This window comes from Elgaria multicarinata, chromosome 2 (genome assembly GCF_023053635.1).
Source record: "Elgaria multicarinata webbii isolate HBS135686 ecotype San Diego chromosome 2, rElgMul1.1.pri, whole genome shotgun sequence".
In the NCBI taxonomy this organism is placed as follows: Eukaryota; Metazoa; Chordata; class Lepidosauria; order Squamata; family Anguidae; genus Elgaria; species Elgaria multicarinata.
Genome location: NC_086172.1, coordinates 77,590,926 through 77,616,714, shown reverse-complemented (window position 1 = coordinate 77,616,714; position 25,789 = coordinate 77,590,926). Strand labels below are relative to the sequence as shown.

Genomic DNA, 25,789 nt, shown 5'->3' with positions numbered 1-25,789 from the left:
TACATAGCAGACAACATCCACGAAAGGCTTTGACCTGCAATGGGATGGGTGACTTCATGAGAATGTTGCCTGCTATCGATTATTTACGGTGGTTATCTGACATATTATTTCAAAAGAAAAGTCCCCGTTCTGCCTTTTTCCTTTTTTCTTTTTTACTTAATGGATTTTCCGTGGTAAAGGAAAAAACCAAAGACATAGTGGAAAACATGAGCAAGTTACAAGAGAAGACGCCAATGTATGGAAGCCCCATAAAATTCCATGAATGAGGCAGGGTGATGGTGCCATAAAAGCCATGCCTGGAAGCACCCAGTGCAGGGATGATGTCTTACAAGCTGCAGTCTAAAGTGCATTTACCTAGAGAATAACCCCCCGTGAACACGGTGGGACTTAGGGTACTTCCAGATGGAGGGCTCTTAGCGCTAACAGTCAAAAGGCATCGTGCAACTATTCTGTTTTTTTCTTTCTTAGTAGTTTCCCCCCCTCCAGTAATAAAAAATGGGGTGGGGGTGGAAGAAGCAGTGGGGAAACACAGGGAGGGTGACAATTTGAAGACATCATCATTTGGACTTCCATTACAATTCTGTGAATGAGGCATTGTGATTGTGTAATAAAAGCCTTGTCTGGAAGCCTCCTTAATTCTGAGTAAACCTGAAAGGAATTGTGTTGGAACTGGATTCTGTTTAGGGCTGCGCCACCCATTTGGACTAGCAGCAATCAGCACAGGGATTGTCTCAGCCCATTCACGATTTGCAGCGCTCAGGCACACTGATGCAGCAGGATCATCCCTCACAAAACCTTCCATCTGGAAGTCTCCCAACTCAAACAATGCTGAGACAGTTTGTGAAGTTTTCTTTCACAAACCATGAGTTGTGCTTACTGCTTTTGACAAACCTAGAATTTGTTGTACTCATATCTATATTGCTTTTTTCATTGAGAAAATAGCAGCTGATGCAGGGGGGGAGCGGAATCAGGAAAATTGTGTGTGTGGAAGGGTTAAATTATTTCCCTCCTTTACAGAAACCCTTAACTGATATCCCCATCTCCCTCTGTGGCTGCTTTTAACTTAAATAACAGTAGAGCATCCTTATCACAGATCTCCTGTGCCACATCTAATTGCACCTCTGAGAGAGTGGTAGAAGTGTACAGCTTATAGTACCACTGGCTGAGAAGGGGTTTATCAGAAGCCATTCATTTGGCTGGGCAAAAGCAAAAGAGGGCAGAGATTCCTGTACCTTTTGTTGTTGTGTAGAATGAATTAATTTTGGCAGGTGCAGGTTTTCTTAACCTGCATAACACGCTGCTCTGTCTGAGATTCTCTCTCCTACAAAAACATGAATGGTATAGAAAAGGCACCTTACCACCCACTGACCTGTTGCCTGGCTTTTGGGGAAAGTTCCTTTGTTAATTTCTTTGCTATGTCTAAATACACAACTGTGCAACACCTGAATAAGGAAAATGTTGTGTCCAGCTAGAGTAAGAAAAGAAGCTACCTGTCTTGCTCTCTGCAATGTTTCTGAAACTGGAGAAGTTATGACTTTCTTCTGAAATGAAAAAAATCCGAAATAAAATAAACTAGGACATCTGCCAGAGATCTAAATAATTATGCTATCAGAATTGATAATAGATTAGGCATATTGGTGCATAATATTGCCATGATGTTCCAGTGATCCATCTAACTCTGTTATTGGGTGGAGTGCTAAGCCTTTATCTATTCTCTGATTATAACAGCATGGCTTCTCTTATCCACCCAGGGGCCACTCACCTACAGAAGAACACTTTCACGTGGACAGCCCCACTTGGCTAAGGAATGGTGCCCCAAAATGTCTACTGTGTGCACAGTTCTCCAGCCTGGTTTGACAGCTGTGGCTCACACATTTATAGTTCCAGTCAAAGGTTCTCCATACCACTGATCAGCTGTTTGGAATGGGGAGCAGGGAGCTGGATTTAATCCTCTGAACAGCTGATTTGGATCAGGGCTAATAACTATAAGGGGTTTGGATTCCAATAATTAAAAGTCAGTTCTGCAGTCATCATTCTTTTCTGTCCTAAATATCACAATAACCATCCTAAACTCTGATAAGTAAATCTGCTGGGGGGATGATTAGTGCATAATCACTGCTTTTTGCAATTAAACTGGCTCTAGCCAGGTCTTGCTGTACTTCAGTGACTATTGATTTATTTACACAACTTATATACCATTATACATCCAATGAAATATCCAAGTGGTGAACAATAAAAGGAATAATAATAATAATAATAATAATAATAATAATAATAATAATAAATTAAAGCCTTTAAAATCTGATTGTGCCAATAAAACCGTGGCTGGTGAGTTAAGGAAGGCTTTTCAAATAAAAAATGTCTTGAGCAGGTTCCGAAAATGAAACAATGTTGGTGCCTACCTGACATCAACAGGCAGGGAGTTCCATAGAGTGGGACCCAATACCTTGAAGGCTCTACTTGGAGTGGAATCCGAACAGACTGTGCGATAGGTGTTGCTTCTCAGCTCTTTGTTGTCGTCTTCTCTCAAAGTATGTTTTCTCGTTTTTGTGTGTTCTAGGTTTCAGGAGAAGGGGAACCTGGAAGTCCTGTTGTTTACCATCCAGTCAAGAATGCGGGCCAACAATCAGAAAGTGTATACTCCTAATGAAGGAAAGCTAGTCTCTGACATCAACAGGGTACCTAACACAGTTCTTTATGGTTGACACGGAGGTGTGATAAATCAAGATGTTCAATGGCGGGACTTCCCTTCTAGAAAATGGGTTTTTATCCTTTCTTAATTAATTGAACTGGTTGGGAAGGGGGCAAAGCTCAGTGGTAGAGCACATGCTTTGCACCCAGAAGACCCCAGGTTCAATCCCTAATATCTCTAGCTTTAAAAAAGTATATCCTGTAGCAGATTTCTGCATGAGCTGCCCATCAGAGTAGACCACACTGAGCCAGTGAAGGAATGGCTTGAGTCGGTGGTATAAGCTACTCCACCTATTCATATGGCTTGGTTGAATGCTTTGCATGCCGAAGGTCCCACGTTCAATCCCCGGCATTTTCAGGTAGGGCTAGGAAAGATTCTTGCCTGAGACCCTGGAGACACACTGCCAGTCAGTGTCGGCAATACTGAGCTCGATGGATCAGTGGCCTGACTTGATATAAGGCAGCTTCTTACGTCAGAGTTGGTTTCCACAGTAGTTTTCCTATCCATTCTAGCAATCCGAACCATCCTTCAGTACATCCCACATGGGCAGATATAATGCACAAATGAGGTAATCAAGAATGTAGTTTGCAGCAATTCTCATGACTGTAGCTTTTGGAAAAAGGTTTTGCCATGTCCATAGGAATTGCTACAGGCTAGATTCTATTATTGTTCATTTCACACATTGTGATTGTCTACACGAAGAGCGTGGGACTACAAAACATAGACAAGAAACATATTGTGTGGGCTACCCCTTAGCACTTCCCTGTCACTTAAAGGAAGGGAAATAGGAGGAGGAGAAAGACTTCTTTTTTGGTCAGGCAACATTTTGTTGATGTGAGGCTGGGCGATGCAACCAGTGTATGGATAGGATGCTTTATAAAGTGAGCCGTGCTGCATTATAAAGGAGTTTCTGTGGCCTCTTGGCATTCTGTAATACCTAATGGATTCTCATTCTTCTGTTGAACACATTTGCACAGGCCTGGGAGAAGCTGGAGAAGGCAGAGCATGAACGGGAACTAGCACTGAGAAATGAGCTTATTAGGCAGGAGAAGCTGGAGCAGCTTGCACGGCGCTTTGACCGCAAGGCAGCGATGCGAGAGACGTGGCTCAGCGAAAACCAGCGCCTGGTTGCACAGGTAATGTGGAACCATCTGGGGGCCGTGTGCTAGTTTCAATTTCTGATCTGCCTGGTGGCATCAGGAAGAGTAGGCAGTGTTGGGTGCGTGGGTGGATGTGTAGTTAAGGTTCTGTTAAACCTTCTGCAGATAAAGCGTCTTATCCACAGTCAGGAAGTCTTGACGAGTATGAGTGTAAGGCAAGAAAGCAGAGTGGGCTTCTTTTTGGAAGTCACCAGATTTTCCTGAAGGAGACACAAAATGACTGGGAATGGCTCTCCACCATTGTTTTGTTCACTACACAGAAGCTTCATATGTCCAGAGTAATGGGGTTTTAGACCTAGCCCCTGTCTTTACGGTGGCACTTTGGTGCCTTGCACTCGCACTTGTGTTCCTTCCCGGCATCTGCACAGGAAGGAAGGCAAGTGCAAATTTTCCGGTCCCACACCTCTGGAAAAGTAAAAAAAAAATACAAACTGGGGCGGGGGGGGGGAATGGGGCCATTCCTCTCCCCCCTTTTAATTTTTTTTATAATTTGCATCTGCGGAGCTCCACAGATACAGATAATAAAAATTAAAAGTGGGGGGAGGAACTAGGCAGCCAGAGGAGGACGCGAGAGGACTGGGTGAACCACGTCTCCTCCCTCTGACTGCCCGTTCCTCCCCACCCCCCATTTCTTTTTATTTTTATTATCTGTATCTGCAGAGCTCTGCAGATATAGATAATTAAAAAAAATTAAAAGGGGGGAGGGACGGACCGGTTCTCTCCTCCCCCCCCTTTTTTTTTTTTACTTTCCAGAGGCATGGGGCCACCCATAGCAACCAATCGGGGCGCCATGGGCTCTGCTGCCAAAAGAATCAGGGTAAGTGTCTGACTTTTTGGGAGCGGAGTTTCCAAGGTTTGCCCCCGGATGGCTTCGCAATGGCGGCTGCATCATGTAGATGACGTGCCGCTGCCGCAAAGCCCCGGGGCAAACCCTTCAAGTTTATGGATTACGTACACGGCCTTGGGTTCCTTGGAGGAAAAAAGGCAGGATATAAATGCAATAATAGATTCATGTAGACATGCCCCAGTAGTAAACCTGTGTGATTTGAGCCATCAAAGAATTTTATTTTTAAGCACAGTTTGTCAGACAGCTATACAGGTTTTGTAACTCTGACAGACATTTCACACTCGACTCCAAGTTTGTCATTCATCCACTGTGTCTCTGCCAGTGCAGTGACTGCAGAGAGAGACAGGCGTTCATGCAAACACTCAACAAGCAGTGGACATGTGCTAGAGAACCAAGATTGGCCACATCTCTCGGCCTGTGTTTACTTATATGTGTACAAGCACCTGTTCAGGGACAGTCTTCAGCATGATCTGTTAACCAAAGTGTTAAAGGTGAAGATATAGGGCTACACTTTTAAAAAAAATCTATACAGCAGGATGTCCTGGTTTCAGATCTGCTCCTGGAACTATATAGATACTGTGTCAGACAATTCGCAGTGTAGATCCTGTGGCTTGGATATGCACCTGGACACAAGTGATATTCCTCCAGTGTAGATGGCAGGGGGGACACAAGTGATAATCATGTGAGGCCCTGGTGGCAGGGTTCAATTCACAGATCATTTTGGAGCCATTAAAAGGACCTGTGGATTGGCATTATTCTCGCCACATTATAAACTAACACCGATTATGAGTTACAGTGGTACAATCCAGAAAGAGCGTCATTACGTTATTCCGCCAATTTGTATAAGCTGCTTTGAGCTGCTGCAGAGTGATGGCAGTGTAAGGCTTAACCACGTAGTCAAAAGCTAGAGGACACTGCCTCCCCATGCGATAAAATTGCCATGCAGGAAGTTTCCATGCAGCTATGATGTGACTCTGTATCTTCTGACTTGACAGTGCTACAAGTATCTGGTACAGGATTCAAAACACAGAGACACAAACACTGTGTTGTCGCTCGCTTAAAATGGTACCCTGTTCTTTTCTGTTTGTGTGTGTGTGTGTGTGTTTACACACCTGAGGGGCAAAAGGGGCAACAAATGCTGTTGCTGACCAAAGCCGTGTATACTTTGGCAGGATAACTTTGGAAATGACTTGCCAGCAGTGGAGGCAGCAAAGAAGAAGCATGAAGCCATTGAAACGGACACGGCTGCCTACCAGGAACGTGTCCAGGCCATAAAGGAGGTGGCCAAGGAGTTGGAGATGGAGAATTACCATGACATCAAGCGCATCAATGCTCGGAAGGACAACATCCTGCGGCTTTGGGAGTACCTGCTGGAGCTGCTGCAGGCCCGGCGCCGGAGGCTGGAAACAAACCTGACACTGCAGCACCTGTTTCAAGACATGCTGCACAGTATTGACTGGATAGATGAGATGAAAGTAAGGAAGGACTTGGCTGGAATTCTGTGGGTAGCTAGAAAGAAATGGACAGCATGGGATATCCTGCAGCCAGAGTGCTGCACTAGCTCAACTTATTCGTTTAATTTATCGATAAATTTATTGATAAACATCAGACTAGTGTTTTATTGTCCACTCATGGTTCTTTGCGCATCCTTTAGACAATACCATCCACCTCCCATGCGTCTCCTCCTTCTGGCCTTCATTCCATCCCAAAATAGACCCTGTAAATCCATTTTTTTGCGGTGTGTGTGTGAAATGTTCCACTATTTCCTGCTGTGGGCCATGTGGTCATTGTTTACTTCCCCTTTCTTCCCCTGTGTGAAGAAAGAGGAAGTATCGTAGGACAACAGTGGGGAGGAAAGTGCTGGTAAGGAAACATGATTTCCGCCCGTCTGATGATGCTGTAATACTCACATCAGAGCTGATTTGAACCTTAGTTTTTTAATTGTTTCACAAGTATTGTTTACTTTGTACACAAGGATTGGGAAGCTTTATGTGTGCATCCATGTTGAAATAGACATTCACACCACAATTCAGACGTTACAGGCCTTTTCTGACACAGAATTTAATCTCCCCCCCCACCCGCCTAATATGGAGTCCCTTAGTTGCAGTTAGGTTAAACGTACACATGCAACATAGCTCTGACACTGGTTTTATTTTTGTATGGTAAAGAAAAATAGTTTTGGGGGGCAATTTTGAGTGGAAAAGCAGCAGGAGAAGGGCTATGCCTCACCTTTCCTTGCTGACCATTTCTCCAAAAACCTCCCCAAGTGACTTGTTCACACTAGGACTCAAAATGCAGCATTATAAGCCCCATGTGTGGTAATTTGGAGTGAAGCAACGGCAAGCTTGAAAACTATTAAACACCCTTTGCTCAAATCCGCCCATTCTGAAGCTGGGTCCCACCCACTCCCCTTTAAAAAAAAAGCCAGCACCTGGGCTCCATTATATGTGGTTGCATATAATGTATAGTTGGCACCTAGGAGGGGTGGGGAGAGAGAGAGAGAAGGTACATTTTTCCTTTCGTTATTCTCTAGGCAAAACTGAAGTCTAAAGAATTTGGGAAGCACCTGTTGGAAGTGGACGACCTCCTTCAGAAGCACAAGCTGATGGAGGCTGACATGGCCGTCCAGGCTGAGAAGGTCCATGCAGTCAATGCAGCTGCTCTTAAATTTGCCAACGGAGATGGTACGTGTTGGTCCAGAACAAATTCCATGCCTTTGCCTGACTGCCATGAGTGAATGATAGTGTTCTGTTGGGAAGCTATGCATACAAAGAGAGAAGGAGTGAATTGAAACATGGTGCAGCCTGCTCTCTGGCATCCTCCTCTACTTAGTATTTGCCTGAAGTGAATGCCTCTGTTGGTTGGACGATATTACATTTTCTCAGCACACAAATAGAAATATGCTGTGTATGGAAGAAATGTAGTTCTTTCTTCTGCTAGTGAGCTATTGTGCTTTGGAGTCCTGGCCGGAATGTGGTTGTGTGCCAGTACTCCAGACACTTATGTATCTGGCATTACTGATGAAGAATAATGCAGCTCTGACCAGTTTGAGTATTTTGTTTAATTCATCAGAGATTGAACACTCCTCCACTGAACCTCTAAACCAGGGATGGAGAGCATTTGGCCCTCCAGATGTTGTTGGACTGCAGCCCAGATCATCCCTCACCATTGGCTGCGCTGGTTAGGGCAGATAGGAGTTGTAGTCCACCAACATCTAGGGGGCCATGCACTACTCACCCGTACTCTAGAACTTGGGAGTACTCATGTAGCCTATACATTGTTTTCAGTGGGAAATACCAGCAGAGCTAACTTCTCCCTTCGGACCAGTGCTCCACTTTGTAAAATGTTGATTCTTTTGTTTCCTTTTTATTCTTTGATGGGTGTGTTGCATTCCTTCTTGCCAGCATTGCCAGCTGCATTTTTTCTAATTTTTAAAACCAAATAGAAGTGGGAAATGGAAGTACAGTTATCGCCATATAGCTGTCCCTTCCCATTATGAAATTACTTTCCATCTAGTATGCATGTTGTACCTAGAGTTTTAAAATTATCTTCAAATGCCTGGGAAGATGTTGTGCCATTTCCTTTCTGACTAAAAGTGAATCATACCATGCATCTCAGCTCACTATAGCTTTCTGTCCACAAATACTTGTACAGGCTATCGGCCTTGTGACCCAAAGATAATAAGAGATCGTGTGAACCACTTGGAGATGTGCCATCAAGATCTAGTGGCTTTGGCTGCAAAGAGGAAAGCTTGCCTGGAGCAGTCCAAGCGTCTTTGGACGTTCTTTTGGGAACTGGACGAAGCTGAAAGCTGGATCAAGGAGAAAGAGCAGATCTATTCCTCCCTGGATTACGGGAAAGACCTGACCAGCATTCTCATCCTACAGAGAAAGCACAAGGCTTTTGAGGATGAGCTGCGTGGCCTGGGAACCCGCCTGCAGCAAACCATCAAAGAGGGCGAAACCCTGATTGCTCAGAAGCATTTTGGAGCACCCAAAATCCACAGTAGGATTGAGGACGTAAAAGCCCTATGGGCCCAGCTGCAGGAATTGGCGGCTTTCCGCAAGAAAAACTTGCACGACGCCGAGAGCTTCTTCCAGTTCCAGGTTGATGCAGATGACTTGATGGCCTGGCTGCAGGATGCCAATCGCCTGGTGTCGAGTGATGATGTGGGGCATGATGAATATTCCACTCTAGCCCTGGTTAAAAAGCACAGGGACCTCTTAGATGAAGTAGCAGACAACAAGACCGTCATGGACAATCTGAACAGGCAAGCCCAGAGCTTCCCCACAGAGTTCCGGGACGACCCAGGTTTTGAGAATAGACTGAAGGCCATCCATGCCATGTACACTGAGGTTGTGTCCCTGGCGGATCTGCGCAAACAGAAGCTACAGGATGCTCTTGACCTCTACACAGTTTTCAGTGAGACTGATGCATGTGAGCTTTGGATGAGTGAGAAGGAGAAGTGGTTGGAGCAAATGGAGATTCCTGATACCCTTGAAGATCTGGATGTTGTGCAGCACAGGTAAATGAATGGGATTTCTTCCCAGGCAGTATCTAATGGATGTTTGAAACACTTAGTTCTAATTTAACAGTTTAAGGGACATGAAAGGATGTCACTTGGGTATCTGGGACAATAGTGTCCTCTAATACCTTTTAATATAATCATCTTTATTATGGCATACATTTTCATGGGTTAGAGTTCACTTACAGCAGTAATGCACATTACCCTGCCAAATTAGAGTTCTCAAATCCATGCTTCTCAATGTACTATGAGTGCTGAGCTATTTGCACCCTCAGACAGGAGGGTGGACCTAATGTCTTCTCCTGTGCACCAATTTCCCCTCTCATCCCCTTCCCCAGGCCATTGCCCCCTTCAGATGGGCTTATTTTTTGTTTTGAAGCCTGGCAGGGTAAAGGGGGGGGGGGCAAAAACAGCCTGGAGGAAAGCATTGCGGGGGAGAATTAGCAGATGGGAAAAGGGTTACGTATCTTTTTCTCCCAAGCTGATTTTTCCTTGTAACGTGTAGTTCCAGCTGTGGTCAAATGTAGCCAAGCTTACAACAGTTCTGCACTCTGACTCTCTACAAAAAATAGGCAATTAAAATCAGTGAAACAAGAAAACATAGTAAAGATTCACACTTCTTGCTTGTTTAAACCCTGCTTACTAGTACAGTACAGATCTGCTTGAACATTTCTGCCCCAGCACAAGGAGTCACCTGCATGCCTGGAGGAGTGATATTGATGTAAGGAGCTGTTTAGGAATGATCCTCCCCTCTGGCCTTATTCCTAGGTTAGATTAGGTTGAATCTTCGCTGGTTTTAATGTGGCCTCTATACTTTACCCATATGCTAATAAGCTTTTCTACGCAAGGCATGTATTGTGTGCTTGTTGTTCCCTACTCATGGTGGCTTAGGGCTCTTTAGATGACAATGTGACCTCCAATTTTGCTTCTGTTTTTAAACAGCATTTCAGCAAGTATTTCTAGAGAAGGGGAAAAGCAGTATTTAATTGTAAAAGCGCAGAAAACCGCTATTTCCACTTGTGTTATTTGCGCTATTCTGCTATACCAGAGTGCCACCTAGAGGTTATGCAACAGAAAGGCAGAAAAGGAAATGCTCTTTATGTAGTGCTCGTATCTCAATTCTGTGATGAAACAAAAAGCAGATACTGTAGATTAATAGCCTTGTGTAAAAAAGCAGAATAACATGCTTTGTTACTATTGTTAATTGGAGACTGCTTCTCACTTGAAGAACATGTTATGGTTCATAGGTGTTGCAGGCCCACATCAATGTGTTAAGACACATAAATTTTGCAATGTTAGGAAGGGAACAATAGTGTTTTTCTTTAGCAGCCAAATACATGAATCTGGAAGCAGATGCAGAGATTGGTTTCTAGGCACAAGTATGAAGTTGCAAAAAGACACTGGCTGATATCATCACTGTTTTCACCTTAAATAATAAACAGAACTTCAAGCATAAGCACAGACTTTCATTGACAAAAATGTAACACCATAAACTGCCATAATCCTAAAATTGTTAAGTAGATATAATAGCATTTCCCCCCAATCTCTCTGCACATTGTTAGTAGCGATTCAGAATGAAAGTCAGAGAAGCACAAGATCCATTGTCTTAATTCTGCATTCCCAAGCAACACTACCACTCCTTTGGGTGACCAACAGTTTCAGGCATGGAAGCCATAATCTTTTCATCTAAATCAACAAATTACATTCAGGTTTACAAAACATCTTGCTAGGAACAGTCTTGCAATCCTTTATCTGCTCTTACTTCTGTTGGCATGCATAGCTGAACACAGTTTGAGAGAGGGGGGTCGCGTTCGGATGACACAACAGCCATACCTGTCCAATTGGCCACAGCTCCCTGATGTATGCACATGGAGTGTTCACTCAGCAAAGGTCATATGTGATGGTGATGCCCTTCTACATGGCGTTTCACGCTAGTTACTACACAAAAATGCCTTCCACGGTAGGAATGTTATATGTGTGGTGACCCCAAAATATAGCAGTGACATGCACATGAAGGGCTCAACCCAGCCCTAAGCACCCTGGGTCCCCCTATGGCTTGGGAGCACCCTCCTAAGATTATTATGTGTGCATCAAATAAGGACTTATTATTATTATTATTATTATTATTATTATTATTATTATTATTAGAGCATGAGCAAGAGCATGAAAAGTGGTATTCTCAGTAGCTGCTCCTTACTCTAGAATTCCCTCCCCCCGTGACCAAAGCCCAAGGCAAGGTGACTTCCAACAGTGACGTGAGACTTTTAAAATTCGGATTGGATTTTCTTAGCCAGCAAGATGGGATAGGACAAATTGGGCATTATTCAACATAAGTGGGAAATTCAAAAGTTTTAGCTGCTGAGAGTCATTGGGATATGATGGAATTTAAGTTGAATGGATTCATTAAAATGTGTTTGATTGCAGGTTTGATATTTTGGAGAAGGAAATGAACAATCTGTCCTCTCAGATTCAAGGCGTCAATAGAGCTGCTTTTGGCTTAATAGAAAGTGGGCATCCATGCAGTGGGAAAGTGAGGCAGTGCCAAGAGCATCTAAATGCCAGGTAAGACCCTTCCCTGATTATTTATTTGTTATTTATTGCGTGCTCTTTCTCCAAGAGGCTCAGAGTTGCCTACATATGGCCATGACCCCACTCAGCTTCAGAAACTGAACCTTTTCGTGTGCTTTGAGGCCATTTTCCGAGCTTGATTGTTCCAAGTATTGTGTCAATTTGGTGGTATTTCCTAGCTCTGCCTTCCTGGGACATTATAGCACCTTCATCCTGGACATTGTAGCACCTTCATCCAGGGTGCATTTCACTGTGGTGTTAATCCTTTGTTCCAAAGATGCAACTTATGTTCATGCTGCTAGGCTTGCCTTGGATGGCTGCTGCCATGCAGGTCTCAGGCAAGCAAGACAGAGTTAGGAAATGCCATTTGCTCTGCCAGCTTCCATTGATGAATGTACTATATGCAAGAGCTCTTCCTCATTAGTGATATGTGCTTGCATCATTAGAATAATTTCTAGTTAAATTATTCACTAATTGATGAATACCAGTAATAAGAATAAGGCTTGCTAAATTTTTAATTTCCAGCATTTAAGAAATATGTAGAGGGTTTGTTTTTTAACCCTTTGAAAGGTTTCCTAAGAATAATATTACTTTCCTAAAAAGGGTGGATTGATTTAAATCATGATCACCAAGGAAAAAAAAGTTTAATTTAAATCATTGATTTAGATCATCTTTCCCATTTTGAAATTTATTGAACAAGCATTCACACAAACTCATTGTTTTAACAACTAAAACTAGTATGTTTAATATGTTAAACATATTAAACTAATATGTTTAATTAAAACAGATCCTTTTTTAATAATATTGGAACATAATCCAAAACTTTTGGTTAGTCAGCTCACAAGGAGGGTTATATCCTCTTCGGTATAATTTGGCTTTCTCTGAATACAGGTAAGAAGGCAAGCTTAGTCACTTGATGCCTAAGGCTTGCAACCTTATACACAATCATTTGGCTGTAAGAATGCAATTCTACGTAGAGCAAAATCCAATGGGGCTCTTATGCCCCTGCCAATTCTCTTCCACCCCACTAATCACATTGCACAAGCAAGCCCCCACTGCTTTCGCAACGGAGATTGCACACTTCTGGAGGCAACCCAAAACAAGTGGAAAAGCTCATTTCTGGAAGGAGGGAGATCAGTGCTGCTCACATAAGGGAATTCCACTGACCTGCCTCCTTCCAGAAATGAGTGTTTCCGCTTGTTTTGGGGCTTCCCATAGGAAGTGCTAAATCTCCTTTGTGTAAGTGGTGGGTCCCACTTGTGCAATTCAGCCGGCGGGACTCACCGCTTGTGGAAAGGAATCGGCAGAGTGGAAAGGAATCAGCAGGGGCATAAGTGCCCTATTGGAGTCTACCCTTTAAAAAGAAGTACAAGGCCTTTAATGTGGTGCTACAGAGGATGGTGTTTCCTGGATCCTAGCCCCTATAATAACATTAGTCTCTAAAATCTGTAGGGAACACAAAACACAACTCATGACATTGTTTGATTTATAATACTAACCTCAGAGGTCAGTTATTTTTTTATTGAGTTAAAAGCAGCTTTTTAACTCAATCTGATGCTCATAATTCAGTTTTAAAAGCCACATTTGTACATCACACTAAATCATGGTTTAACACAATGTGCACAAGGAAGAAGGAGTCATCGTGAGCAGGAAGGAACCATAGAGCCAGGAGGTAGCTTCAGCAGTGCTTAGTTTCTCTTTTATGAAAACTTAGCATGTCATGTAATTCCAACCAGGGATCGTGATTTAATCCTAATTATTACTGTACGAAATCTTTGCAAAATGAATTTTGGGGCTGGAATGAGAAAGCAGCACTGGAATCATGAACTGGTATAAAATTAAGGACCATGGAAATATATTATGATATTGGGAGGCATTTTCCATCTCACATATAGGTCCCCACCAAAGGCAGTATATTGATTCTGAACACATGCTAGTTAGGACTGAAGGGAGCTGTAGGCCAAAACATCTGGAGGGCCACAAGTTGCCCACCCCTGGTCTACAGGCAGCAACCTCCAGGACATTCCTCCTGGGCTGGCAGTGTTGGCAGGGGTCCCATTGTAGGGGCCTCTCCTCTTCCTTACAGCTCAACTGTTGGGGTGTGTGTGGCAATATAAACCCAGTCCTGGGGAAAGACATCAGGGTGAAGGCTCAAGACTCAGTTGCCTCCTTTCATATGGGATAATTTGTAGCCAGAGCTCTTGAGCAGTCTTATCAGTAGAAGACTGAGTTTGGGGCATGTACAGATCATTATTTGGAGCCTAGGACCTTACTCTGCTGATATCTTTTGTAGGCCATGGCTATTAGAGAGATTCCGTCTCACTTGTTGCTAGTAGGAAAGCCAGTTAGGAAACAACACAAGCCTGACCCATTTGGCATCAAGAGCTGTAAAGGGTGCTTTCGGGGCGGGTGGGATCCTTGTATGGCCTGTCCTTTCCCTGCTCTATGCTTTCACCTGCTGGTCTGTTAACATAGTGGTGTTGGGAACAGTGTATTCTGAAGGGTACCAAAAATGATGCATGCAGAAGAAATTAAAGTCTACTGCATCCCCCACAATTATTCTTCTGCTCTGCCACTGCTAGGTGGAAGGTCTTCCAGGAGATGGTAGCTCAGAGGCGGAGAGCTGTGGACTTTGCCCTTAGCCTCCACAATTACTGCGTGGATTGTGAGGAGACAAAGAAATGGATCCTAGAAAAAACCAAAGTCATTGAATCTACACAGGACCTCGGTAAAAACCTGGCAGGCATGATTGCAATGCAGAGGAAGTTATATGGCATTGAACGTGACCTAGCTGCCATCCAAGCCCGGCTTGCAACCCTCCAGCAAGAAGCACACCGGCTTGCTGAAGAACAGCCTGACCTAGCTGATGACATCTACAGTCGACTGACAACTGTCACTGGAGTTTGGCTGGACCTGCAGAACACCCTGCAGAGTCAAGAGGCCTCCCTCGGAGAGGCCAGCAAATTGCACAAGTTTTTACAGGACTTAGATGACTTTCAGGCGTGGCTCTTCAAGGCACAGAAAGCTGTGGCTTCAGAGGAGGTGCCCAATTCCCTGGTAGAAGCTGAGCACCTCCTTCATCAGCATGCTGCCATTAAGGAAGAAATTGATCGACACAGGGATGATTACAGCAATGTCAAGGAGATAGGAAATAGAGTGACTCAAGGGCAGACAGATGTGGAGTATCAGCAGCTGGAACAGCGGCTCCAGGGCATGGATACAGGCTGGAACGCCTTATGCAAAATGTGGGATAGCAGGGAGAAATTCCTCAACCAGTGTCTTGGCTTCCAGGAATTCCTTAAAGATGCAAAGCAAGTGGAAATTATCCTTACCAATCAGGTATGGCAGCAGCATCAATGTTCTTGTAATTTTTATGCATGTTAAATTAGTGTCTCCAGATAGCACCTGGGTTGCTTGAGGGCTGCAAATAGTATGATGGAATTTGCCAACTGGCTAGCGTGTATGTGGATACCCTACAAAGGTATCACCTAGCGTGTGGCAGCTACAGGAAAAGCCTGCCCATAGAAGCACCCAATCCATGCTGTGCTAGGGGCTGTCTTCACAGCCCTTAGCACAGCATGGGGCGGTGAAGCACCGAGTTGGCACCACATTCCCCTTAAACCCCGCAGTTTTGCTTAGCTGGGGTGGCGTCGGTTAATCCCCATACCAAGGAGGGAGCGTGGGGTTTCTGGCGGTCATCCTGGAACTGGAGCCACCCACCCATCCTCTTCCTGGCTTCCAGGACTAATTACCAGTCAGCATCCTCTAGGACCGCCCCCCGGATCGGCCACAGAGTGAGGTCCGACGGTGGAAGATCCGGGGTGGCCTCGCTCCCACCGAAAAGGTCAGGGTAAGTCCACGACTTTTTTGCTGTGCAGCTTTGCGGAAAACCCCCGCAGTGGCTGTGAATCTGTGGCTGCGCCATGTAACTGACACAGTGCAAATTCTCATCTACCGTGGGGCTTTGAGTGCATACAGACACTCCCTTAGTCATGCACAGGGTTTGACTTTCAGCACATGTTGAGAAATACTGGAGAAACGGAGCTTCCTGAAAGCCAGATCTTTTGACTGGTAGCAGGTGTACACAACCAGCTTACTGGGGCTGGATACCATCCTATGGGGGCATTTTAAATGCTTTCTCTGTAGCTGCCATGCATGTGATTACTGCAGCTTGTTAAACTTAACGTGAAGACTATCATGAACTTACTGCACTTGGCCTTAGGCCTTGCGGAAGGTTGTGCGGTGATGGGTTTAGGTATTTTCTTTTAACCCCCTAAGCTATATTTCCAAGAAGCTGACATGTTTCCTTCCCCCCAACATCTGCTTTAGGAATATACTCTGGCTCACATCGAGCCCCCAGACACCTTGGAAGCATCAGAAGCTGCTATCCGAAAATATGAAGATTTCCTTGCCACCATGGAAGCAAATGAGGAAAAAATTACTGGGCTGGTGGGCAGTGGGAACAAGCTGGTGGCTGAAGGAAATATTTATTCTGACAAAATTAAGGAAAAAGTCCAGCTGATTCAAGAGAGGTAATTTCAGTGGGATAGTTCCAGTAGGGACAGCCTTTGCTTACAAAAGGGAGAAAGGGAGGGGGAAGAGAAATATTTAAGCACATCTTCACAGAATGTTAACACCATGATTACCTAGGCCCTCGGGTATTATTCCAAGGCATTAATGACCACAGTCAAAAGATAAGTATAAGGAGATCCAGGGAAGCTTTTTTCTGGACTGCAGTCTCTCCATCCCTATGTCCTATTGCAAAAGGGTTTAAATATTACTTTGACATTGTAGAGACAGAAAAAAATATTTAATATTTAGATGGTAAATAATCTCTGCTGGAGATGTAATAGTCAGAATGCAGATCTACTTCATATCTTTTGGTCCTTTTCAAAAAATCATAAGTTCTGGTAAGAAATAATAGGAGAACTTGATTTGATCACAGGTTATAGACTACTGCAACAGCCACTAGTATTACTGTTTGGATATGTTAAAAACCTGGTGTTAGCTGACTATGTGGAAATAGTTCAATATTTGCTATCAGCAGCTTGGTTAGCAATATCTTGTAATTGGAAAAAATCACAAGCCCTGACCTTGGATGAATGGTTTAAAATACGGAATACAGTGTTCATGGTAAAAATTACAAATTTGATTAGAGTAAGGGAGGGCAGACAGTTAAATGATCCATTTGTTGAAAAATTGATCTTTTTTATTATGAACTGGTCCAAGAAAGTGCTAATCCACATTCCCTATTAGAGATACTATGAGGCAGTATAGACTGCATTTTATATCTGACATTTTTTCTTAATTTGTAAAATGGAATATGAATGATTTATTTTTTTCTTAATTAGTTGTATGATTGAATACTTCTAAAAGAAAATGAAAGGAAAAGAGAGAGAGAGAGAGAGAGAAAAAAGACTAGTGTGTCACACAGTCCTTAACTTGTAGTTCCAAACTGAAAGCTGTCATTTGCAGAGAAAGAGCACAAGGCAGATAGGGCAGGAATGGAAGTAGACCTGGTCTGCTTCCTGTACCTCCTCTACACCACTGTGCCCTTTCTGCTTGGCACTGGTTACTTTGTGCATGGGCAACATTCAATCATTGACCCCATACAGCGCTTGAGTCCCATTCATGTGTTGTTCTTACCTTCTTTCTCTGTGCTTGAGATATAAAATGGCTTGGAAAAGTCATAGGAGACCTACTGCATGCAACTGAATGCACATACACACACATACGAACATGTAACAAGGCCCTCTGGATTGGAAACAATGTGTTACAATGTTAGTTAAACTGCTGGAGCAACAATGTCTTTTAACAATAACATTATTATTTGCCCTTTGTAGGTACAGAACAAATTTCACAAAATCTCAGGAGGCATTTGTGTTGCTGAAGGACAATCATGACTTGCGGGATTTCCTAAGGAATTGCCTGGAGGTAAGGATTTTGGACCAACTACTAGGGTGTGTCTGCACTTATTCTTTTCCAGTAATGGATATAACTTTGGGCTCCTATTGTTTTGATCATGGGCTCAGTTAATTAAACAATTCTCCTTAAGTAACAGAAACGAAGTGGGAGAAACACCCTCTAGTTTCAGGTCTTTTATGATCTTTGTTTGGTTCAAGATTGTTTACAGGGCACGTGCTCATTGCAGCTAGTTGTATTTGGGCACTATAGGGCACAGCCCAAGGTTTTGAGAGCATTCTCCGAAAAAAGTGAGTAAAATGGGAGGGTTCAGAAAACCAGCAAAACAGTCTAGAGCAGCCTTTCTCAACCTGGGGCGCTCCAGATGTGTTGGACTGCATCTCCCAGAATGCCCCAGCCAGCAGAGCTGGCTGGGGCATTCTGGGAGTTGTAGTCCAACACATCTGGAGCGCCTCAGGTTGAGAAAGGCTGGTCTAGAGTTTAGCAAACCATTTCACCCACATCCATCACTTAGTTCAGAGTACCAGCAAAATGTTATGGGAGCTCCACCTTCACTACTGAGTAATTCATTGCCGTTTTGCTTGCAGCTTACCGTCTGGATTGAAGAGAAGTTGCTCACTGCTCAAGACGCATCCTATGACGAAGCACGGAATTTGCACAGCAAGTGGCTGAAGCACCAGGCTTTTATGGCAGAACTTGCTTCTAACCAGGGGTGGTTAGAGAAAGTAGATGAAGTAAGTGGCTTCTTGGAAGCTTGGATTAGCCTGGTACCACTGCTTTTTTCTGCTTCTCTTCCTATCTTTGTGGGCCCCAACGTTTTGGGGCTGGGATTTTGGAGAAAAGTTTGAAGATAGTTACCATCATCGCCGTCTGTGGGAAATTATTGCATGCTGGGAAACAAATCGCTTGGAACTCTTTGGGAGCTAATTTAGTCCTGTGACATTGCAGCCACTGAGCTGGTTCTCCAGCCAAACAGAATTGTACATTGAAGGGTATGTTGTCAGAGCTGCTTTTCTCGCACCTCACTGCTTACAATTGCACCCATGTCTGTGAAGATGGGCTGCTTCCCCCTGGTTTGCCACTCAGTTTACAGTTGTTGGGGAGTTGTGGACAAAGCCGGCTCCCTGACTGATGCATCTGTTTAATATGCGCATTTGCAGAATATTCATTGCATTAATACATTACATATTTATTTGCACATGTAAGACAAACATAAAGTATGAAAAGCCTCTGAGAGTGTAATTAAAAAGGAAGGTGAGTAGGGGCCCTCAGACACTCTGCTCGCATGTCCTTGGGCCAAACTAGTGGTGCTCCCAAACACCTAAAATGGCTCTTAGTGCTACCAATCAAAAGACAATGGCTCAGTTCAGACAATACATTGGTCAACGCAGCATGTTGAGTTTTTAGGAGGTACTCCCCACACAACGTGTTCTAACTTCACTGTTGTGTGACTGTGGGCTACCGTGGTGTTGAGTAAAATCCATTGAGACATTTGATTGACTGTTCCTCTGCCCTCTCTCCTCCCCCAGTCCTCCCGATGGTATCCCATCAGCCATTGCTGCAAAAAATAAAACAAAACAAAAAACCCAATCCTGGCAGCTCTCCTAGAGCGGCACTTGCTCCTTTCGCCGCTCTTGCCAGGGAACTCTATAGCCAGTGGGAAAGGTCAACTCAATGCAACGGAAAACTCCACAGAGCCCGCCACACAACTTGCAGCACAAGAGTTGTCCAGGAACTCTCCTCTGCACAGTGTGGTTATTCTGTGTGGAGTGTTTAAAAAAAAAAAAAACCTCCACCGTGGGGTGGAGTTTTCCTGCCAGACAACACATTTCTCAACAGTGGTGTAAAAACTCCGCTGTGGAGTTCTAAAACCACCGTTGAGAAATGTGTTGTGTGAACTGAGCCAATGTGTAGCTATTCTGTCTTTTTCTCCTTAATGGGACTTTTTTGTGGTAAGGGAAAAAAAAGACAAAACAAGTTGTGGGAAAAGGGGGTAAAGACGATGTGTGGACCACTCTATAAAATTATGTGAGTGAGGCATGGTGATGACATTATAAAAGCCTTGGCTAGAAACATCCTAGATCAGGGGTCCCCAAACTTTTCTCTTCTTTCTCACAGCTGATCAGTAGCATTTCAGGAACTGGTGTCCTAAAACAATGTTGACAATAGAATGCTCCTGGGATCCCCTGTGCGTCATGTGGATGCACAGGGACAATCTCGGGGATATCGCCCAGTGTAGACATGCCCTTGGTGAAACTGCATCAGGGGACCTGGGGAATATTTCTGGCTTAACATCCAGGTTGCTACAACATCAGGAAGGCTTGAAAGGATGTGCTGCAAACGGGTCTCTGGATGGACTGCATTGTCTTTATCCTAATGACTTCAGAGTGAACATGGTCAAACCATCAGTCCATCTATCCCAGTATTGTCACCGATTGGCAGCAGCTCTCCAGTGTTTCAGGCAAGAGTTTTCCAGCCCTACCTGGAGATGCCAGGGATTGAACCTGGGACCTTCTGCATGCAAAGCAGGTGCTCTGCCATTGAGCCATGGCCCCTTCCAAGGAGTCTTTTTGGCCCAGCACCACCACTCATTGTTATGTTGCCCAACCACTTTGAGCACAGCACTGTTGGTTGACTAGAGAGTACTGTCCTTCTACCAATCCTGCATTTTTTGCTCTATTTTCTTGAGAGGAGATCAGTAGTCTTTCTTCTTAGCCTGTCCATGAATATGACTATGTCTCCTCCATCCCTTTTCTCTTTTTCCAGGAAGGGCAGCAGCTAGCAGAGCAGAAGCCCCAGTATGAAGATGTTGTTAGGCAGAGGCTAGCAGAGCTGCACCAACTTTGGGACAAGCTGCAGGAAACCACAGAGGAGAAGGCTCAGCATCTGTTCGATGCCAACCGCTCTGACCTTTATGCCCAAAGCTACGCTGACCTGGGTGCATGGATCAGCGAGATGGAGCAGCAGCTAAAATCTGATGTGCAGGGAAAAGATCTCACCAGTGTCAACATCCGACTGAAAAACCTGAAAGTGAGGACCACCTCTCTTAAACTCTGATTCCCTCCTCCACTCAACAGCACATGGACAGGCATTCTCAAAATACAATTAGCTGGGAATTAACTTGAGGTGGCCAGCATTTGGCAGTGGTGGAGATGTGATAGAGCCTGCTTAAAATGAGAAGAAACAACGCCCCCCCTCCCCCCAATTCCTCTCCAAATGCCTTATCCATCTTTCTCTGGGGGAGAAAGGCATACGATCCTTTAGTACCTTAGGGATTTTCTGAATCTTCTTTTTTCCCTTTTTAACCAACGAATTATGGATCCTTTTGTACCCAGCAGTTTTGTATCCAGCAGTCCGCCATCATTAATGGCATTGCTTCTTGAGCTTAAAGATTCAGGTATATGAATTGGCATACTGCAACAATCCCTCTCCACCCTGACTTCCATGTAGGCACCTTTGCCATGAGAACAGGGGCTCCTCAACTTTCTGTGTGCCTTAAACCCATCTCCCTCTCACCAAAAAGAACCTCAATAAGCACTGTCCCCATCCATAAACAGAAATAGCCTGTGGTTAATGTGGAAGGTTCTGTCAATTATCTTCCAGAGGCAGAAAAAAAGAGCACTGCATGGAGAGACCGGCTGGAGGCCTCGTAAATACGTGGCCAAACCCAGAGCTTATGGGATGGAGTAGGCTAAAAATGTAAAAGTTGAGAAGATGTCTGAGTGAATAGAGATTCTCTCATTTCAGCGACTGGAAGAGCAAGTAAGTGTGCGGAAAAAAGAGATGGAAGACTTGCTATCTCAGGCCCCTCCAGCCAGAGCAGACATGCATGAAGTGGATGGCAAGCATGAGGTCATTGAGAGGAGGTTCCAGGATCTTCTGGAGCCACTGAGTAAGAAGAGGAAGGAGTTGGAAATGGCCAAGGCTAGATACCAGTTGGACCGGGATCTGGCAGATGAACTGGTGAGCTATGCAATCAGCCATTAGAAAATACTGGAATTCTTCCTGATTTAGTGCACAGGGAATTCTGTTCTAGCAAAACAAATCCCCACGGGGAATATGAGTAAGCCGCTTCAGCCTATGTTAGATAGGAATAGTCTGAGCCCTGTAGTCCACCTCTTGTCAAGACTACTATAATGCACTTTATGTGGGGCAACCCTTGTAAGCTGCAGCTGGTGCAGATTGTGGCGGCCAGGTTGCTGTGTGGGGTGGTCAGGTTGCCAAGCAAATATTACACCAACTATATTGGTTATCTATCAGCTACAAAACCAAGTTCAAGGCCTTGTTGGCATATAAAGCCCTGAGTAACTAGGGTCCAGGTTACCTGGCCAATCACCTCCCCCAATAAAAATGTATGCGATTGTTAAGATCATTGGGCGTCACTACTTTCTCTGTAGTGATGCCCAGCCTATGGAATGCCCTCCCCGCTCCCCGGTATTTGGGAGATGCCGATTAAAGACCCGTCTCTTCACCCAAGCTTTCCCTGAATGATTGTGCTGCTCAGTTAATTTACTAATTATTGTGCCTTTAGCTTTGGTTTTAAATAATTTTTAAAAATTAACTGATGAGTTTTGGATTTATTATAATGTATTTAATCTTGATTCTGTAAACTGTTTAGAGATTATTATTTTTAGATATGGTATGTTTTTATGCTTTTTTTGAATTTCAATCATTTTATTATTTTCTACAGAATATGTTTTTATGCTTTTGATGGTTTTAAATTTTTGTATATTTGTTTTTAAACTTCATTGTTTTTAATTTTTGTAAACCACCCAGAGAGCTTTGGCTATGGGGCGGTATATAAATGTAATAATAAATAAATAATATATAAATTCATTTCATCATCATCATCATCCGAGTAAACATTTATTTTTTGCCCTCTTGTGTACATATAGCCTAATCTTTCTTCACCTGCATATTAGTTGTTGTTCTGTATTCCAGCTTTGGGTGCAAGAACGTCTCCCCATTGCTCAGTCCACTGACCATGGCACAAACCTCCTGTCAGTGCAGCTACTTATGAAGAAAAACCAAGTGAGTCTGTCCACCATCCTTACATGTATTTTTTTTTGGCTTCATTTAATTCCATTTTTGGGTGGGATGGGGAGACTCTTAGGGTGACTGGACCTATGGCTGCAAGCATCCAAAAGGTCAGTGGTGTCTGTAGGGTAGTTGTTACCAAATGGGGGTGGGCTGCCTTCTCAGTTATTTATGTAAAATGTTTAGCTCCATCTGTGTATTGTGTCAATAATGATGACCATTCAGAAAAGGTAGCTGGGATGCTGATTCTAGAATTACGAGAGGTTTTTTTTAAACACACACACACACACACACACACACACACACACACACACACACACACACATGAAAAGGCTATATCTTCCATAAGCTAGTGTAGGAATATGCAAGTTCCCAACTGCTGGGCCAATAAAAGATAGAGCTTTGGCTTGTCAACTTGGTTTGCTCTCAACGCATATGTTATAAACACCTATAATCCAAGTCCATGAATGCCATCTGCCTGCTTAAAATGAGAGGAAACAGTGCCCCCCCCTTGAATTCCTCTTGAGTTCATGACGTCACAGTAAAGCAGCTATTTTGTGAGCAACCTGCCAGCAAAGCCCGAAATCTTGCTATCCCATTTGATGTATTTATCAGTAGCGCCATTCATGCATTTTAATGAAAGGGACAGCTCCATTCAAATATGCTTCTGATCTTATTCAGCCCCACTTAAAAGTGCCTCTGTTCCTTGATAGACGCTGCAGAAAGAAATCGCTGGCCACGCCCCTCGCATTGAGGAAGTCCTTTCCAGAGGGGAGGGCATGCCAGCTGGAGCAGACAGGGATGGGGACGTCAAGGATACTGAAGAGCGCCTCAAGCAGCTGAGGGATTCCTGGAGCACTTTACAGGAGGAAATGTTAAAGAGGCTGCAGCGCCTGGAAGAAGCAAGCGAGGCTCAGCGATATTACTTAGATGCTGGGGAAGCAGAGGCCTGGATAAGTGAGCAGGAGCTCTATCTGGTAACAGATGAGAAGCCAAAGGTAAGAGCACTTGGCCTGTTAACAAAGGAGCACACGCCATGCTTGACACTATAGAAGGATTCTGGGCACCATGCCAGTGTTGTCTGAGAACATGACTCCTGCCCAGGGATAGTTAGGGCCCATGTGAGTTCTTTTGCTTCGCAACAAGTTGCAGGGGGTGGTGTGTTTCTGCCCCTTCCAAGGACAAAGATGGAGAGAGAGAGAGAGAGAGAGAGACATCTCACTTGTGCCAAAAGTTTCATGAGTGGGATTCAGTATTACAGTGTGTGTATGTACGCATGTACGCATGTGTAGTATGATAGATTATTTATTTATTTATTTATTTATTACATTTCTATACCGCCCAATAGCCAGAGCTCTCTGGGCGGTTCACAAAATAGATTATAAGGAGCTGCTCCCAGTCCTAAGCCATGGCAAGGAAAACTGGAATTGTGTGTGCATGTTCCTTTCACACGCACCCAGGAGCAGCATTTGGAAAATATTTTTAAATTCCTGTGTGCCAGTATCTAAAGTATAGGTTTCTGGGGAGAGTGTCCATGCAACGAAGAGTGGCATGGAATTGTCCATGCAATGAAGAGTGGCAAAATAAAATAAAAGCACAATAATGTAGGAGCGCCTTCCTTCAGAACAGAGGTTGTGGATTGTATTCAACTGCACTGGTTCCACTTGGGTCTGAGGCTCCCTCCTACCTCTGCGCCACTTAACACTTTTCTTGGGCCGGATCCAGATTTAATCATATTTAGAGTGGACCCATAGAAATTAATGAGGCTTAAATCAAATCCCATTTATTTCAACAGGTCTTTTCTAAGTATAACTTAATATGGATCAAACGCCTTGTCTGTGAGAACAGCTACTATGCAGTTTCTAGAGAAGCACGGGGAGTGTCATACCAAGACCTCCCCCATTTGAGGTAGAATGGGTAGAATTTATCAATAAACATAGTTAGAAAGTGAATACCATTTTGATGCCTGCTTATTCAGAAGCATATCCACTGAGCTTGAATTGGGCTTTCTCCCAGGTAAGTGTGCACAGGAATGAAGTGTCAGACTATTTCCAGGCGAGGCTTTTATTGTATACTCACAAAATTAGTGAGGTGGAGACAGGGGCAGGGAGAGAATGTCCAGATGACTTTGTCTTCCATTGGCAGCCCTCCTGTGTTTTCTCACTGCTTCTTTTGTTTTCTTACCAAACAAAATACGTTAAAGAGGGAAAGACAGAGTAGCTCTACAATGCCTTTTGATCAGCCAGTGCTGTCTGTCTGGAAGCATCCTTAGATTCCTGTGTCCTCCATACTTCCTATCCTGGGGTTGGCTCCACTCTAAAGTGTCCCGTCAGTAGGATCCAATCAACGATTGAATGGGTTTTGTTGTCCCAGGATGAAGAGAGTGGCATTGTGATGTTGAAAAGGCACCTTCGCCAGCAGCGATCCATAGAAGACTATGGAAAAAACATGAAGCACCTGGCTGGCCGGGCACAGAAGCTGCTGTCTGCTGGCCATCCAGAAGGGTGAGTGTGTTTGAACGATGTAGCTCAAGATCTCACAGTTGTGCAAGATAATGTCCAGGCGATGTTAAAAGTTCTACGGAGCATGATCTCAATTGACCCAAGGCTACATAGCAGGGCATTTGACCAAACCAAGTAGTGCTCTCCAGAAACCCAGTCCCTTGCATGTATACTGGATTGTATTGTCTTTCCTTGTCTCAGAAACCTCCTCTTCGTGGTTTTTCAGGGAAGAGATCATCCGGTTGCAGGGGCAAGTAGATAAGCAGTATGCAGGTTTGAAGGACCTGGCTGAGGAACGCAGACGTAAGCTGGAGCACATGTGCCAACTGTTCAAGCTGAAACGGGAAGTCGATGATCTGGAGCAGTGGATCGCAGAGCGAGATGTAGTGGCCTCTTCCCCAGAGATGGGGCAAGACCTCGACCACGTCACTGTGAGCAAGCACCGTGGGAATGTGTAGTGGCCAGTCCATCATGGCCACGTTTCCTAGCTTCGTCTATTTTGAGATTGGGTTCCAGCTCGGGGTGGGGTGGGGGAGT

At 44.2% G+C, this 25,789-nt stretch overlaps 1 protein-coding gene across 6 annotated transcripts in view; it reads left to right on the top strand.

Annotated features, from left to right (window-relative positions):
- Nucleotides 1-25,789, top strand: part of SPTB (spectrin beta, erythrocytic) — a 115,213-nt gene that overhangs the window by 57,381 nt on the left and 32,043 nt on the right. For all 6 annotated transcript variants that reach the window (XM_063116819.1, XM_063116821.1, XM_063116820.1 and 3 more), the window contains exons 10-25: nt 2,561-2,678; nt 3,670-3,828; nt 5,872-6,174; nt 7,233-7,383; nt 8,354-9,224; nt 11,649-11,786; nt 14,375-15,131; nt 16,122-16,324; nt 17,636-17,726; nt 18,302-18,448; nt 20,481-20,744; nt 21,462-21,677; nt 22,656-22,745; nt 23,465-23,749; nt 25,125-25,255; nt 25,479-25,683. In XM_063116819.1, coding sequence (XP_062972889.1) covers nt 2,561-2,678; nt 3,670-3,828; nt 5,872-6,174; nt 7,233-7,383; nt 8,354-9,224; nt 11,649-11,786; nt 14,375-15,131; nt 16,122-16,324; nt 17,636-17,726; nt 18,302-18,448; nt 20,481-20,744; nt 21,462-21,677; nt 22,656-22,745; nt 23,465-23,749; nt 25,125-25,255; nt 25,479-25,683 — 4,129 coding nt within the window. The remainder of the gene's footprint in view (nt 1-2,560; nt 2,679-3,669; nt 3,829-5,871; nt 6,175-7,232; nt 7,384-8,353; nt 9,225-11,648; nt 11,787-14,374; nt 15,132-16,121; nt 16,325-17,635; nt 17,727-18,301; nt 18,449-20,480; nt 20,745-21,461; nt 21,678-22,655; nt 22,746-23,464; nt 23,750-25,124; nt 25,256-25,478; nt 25,684-25,789) is intronic.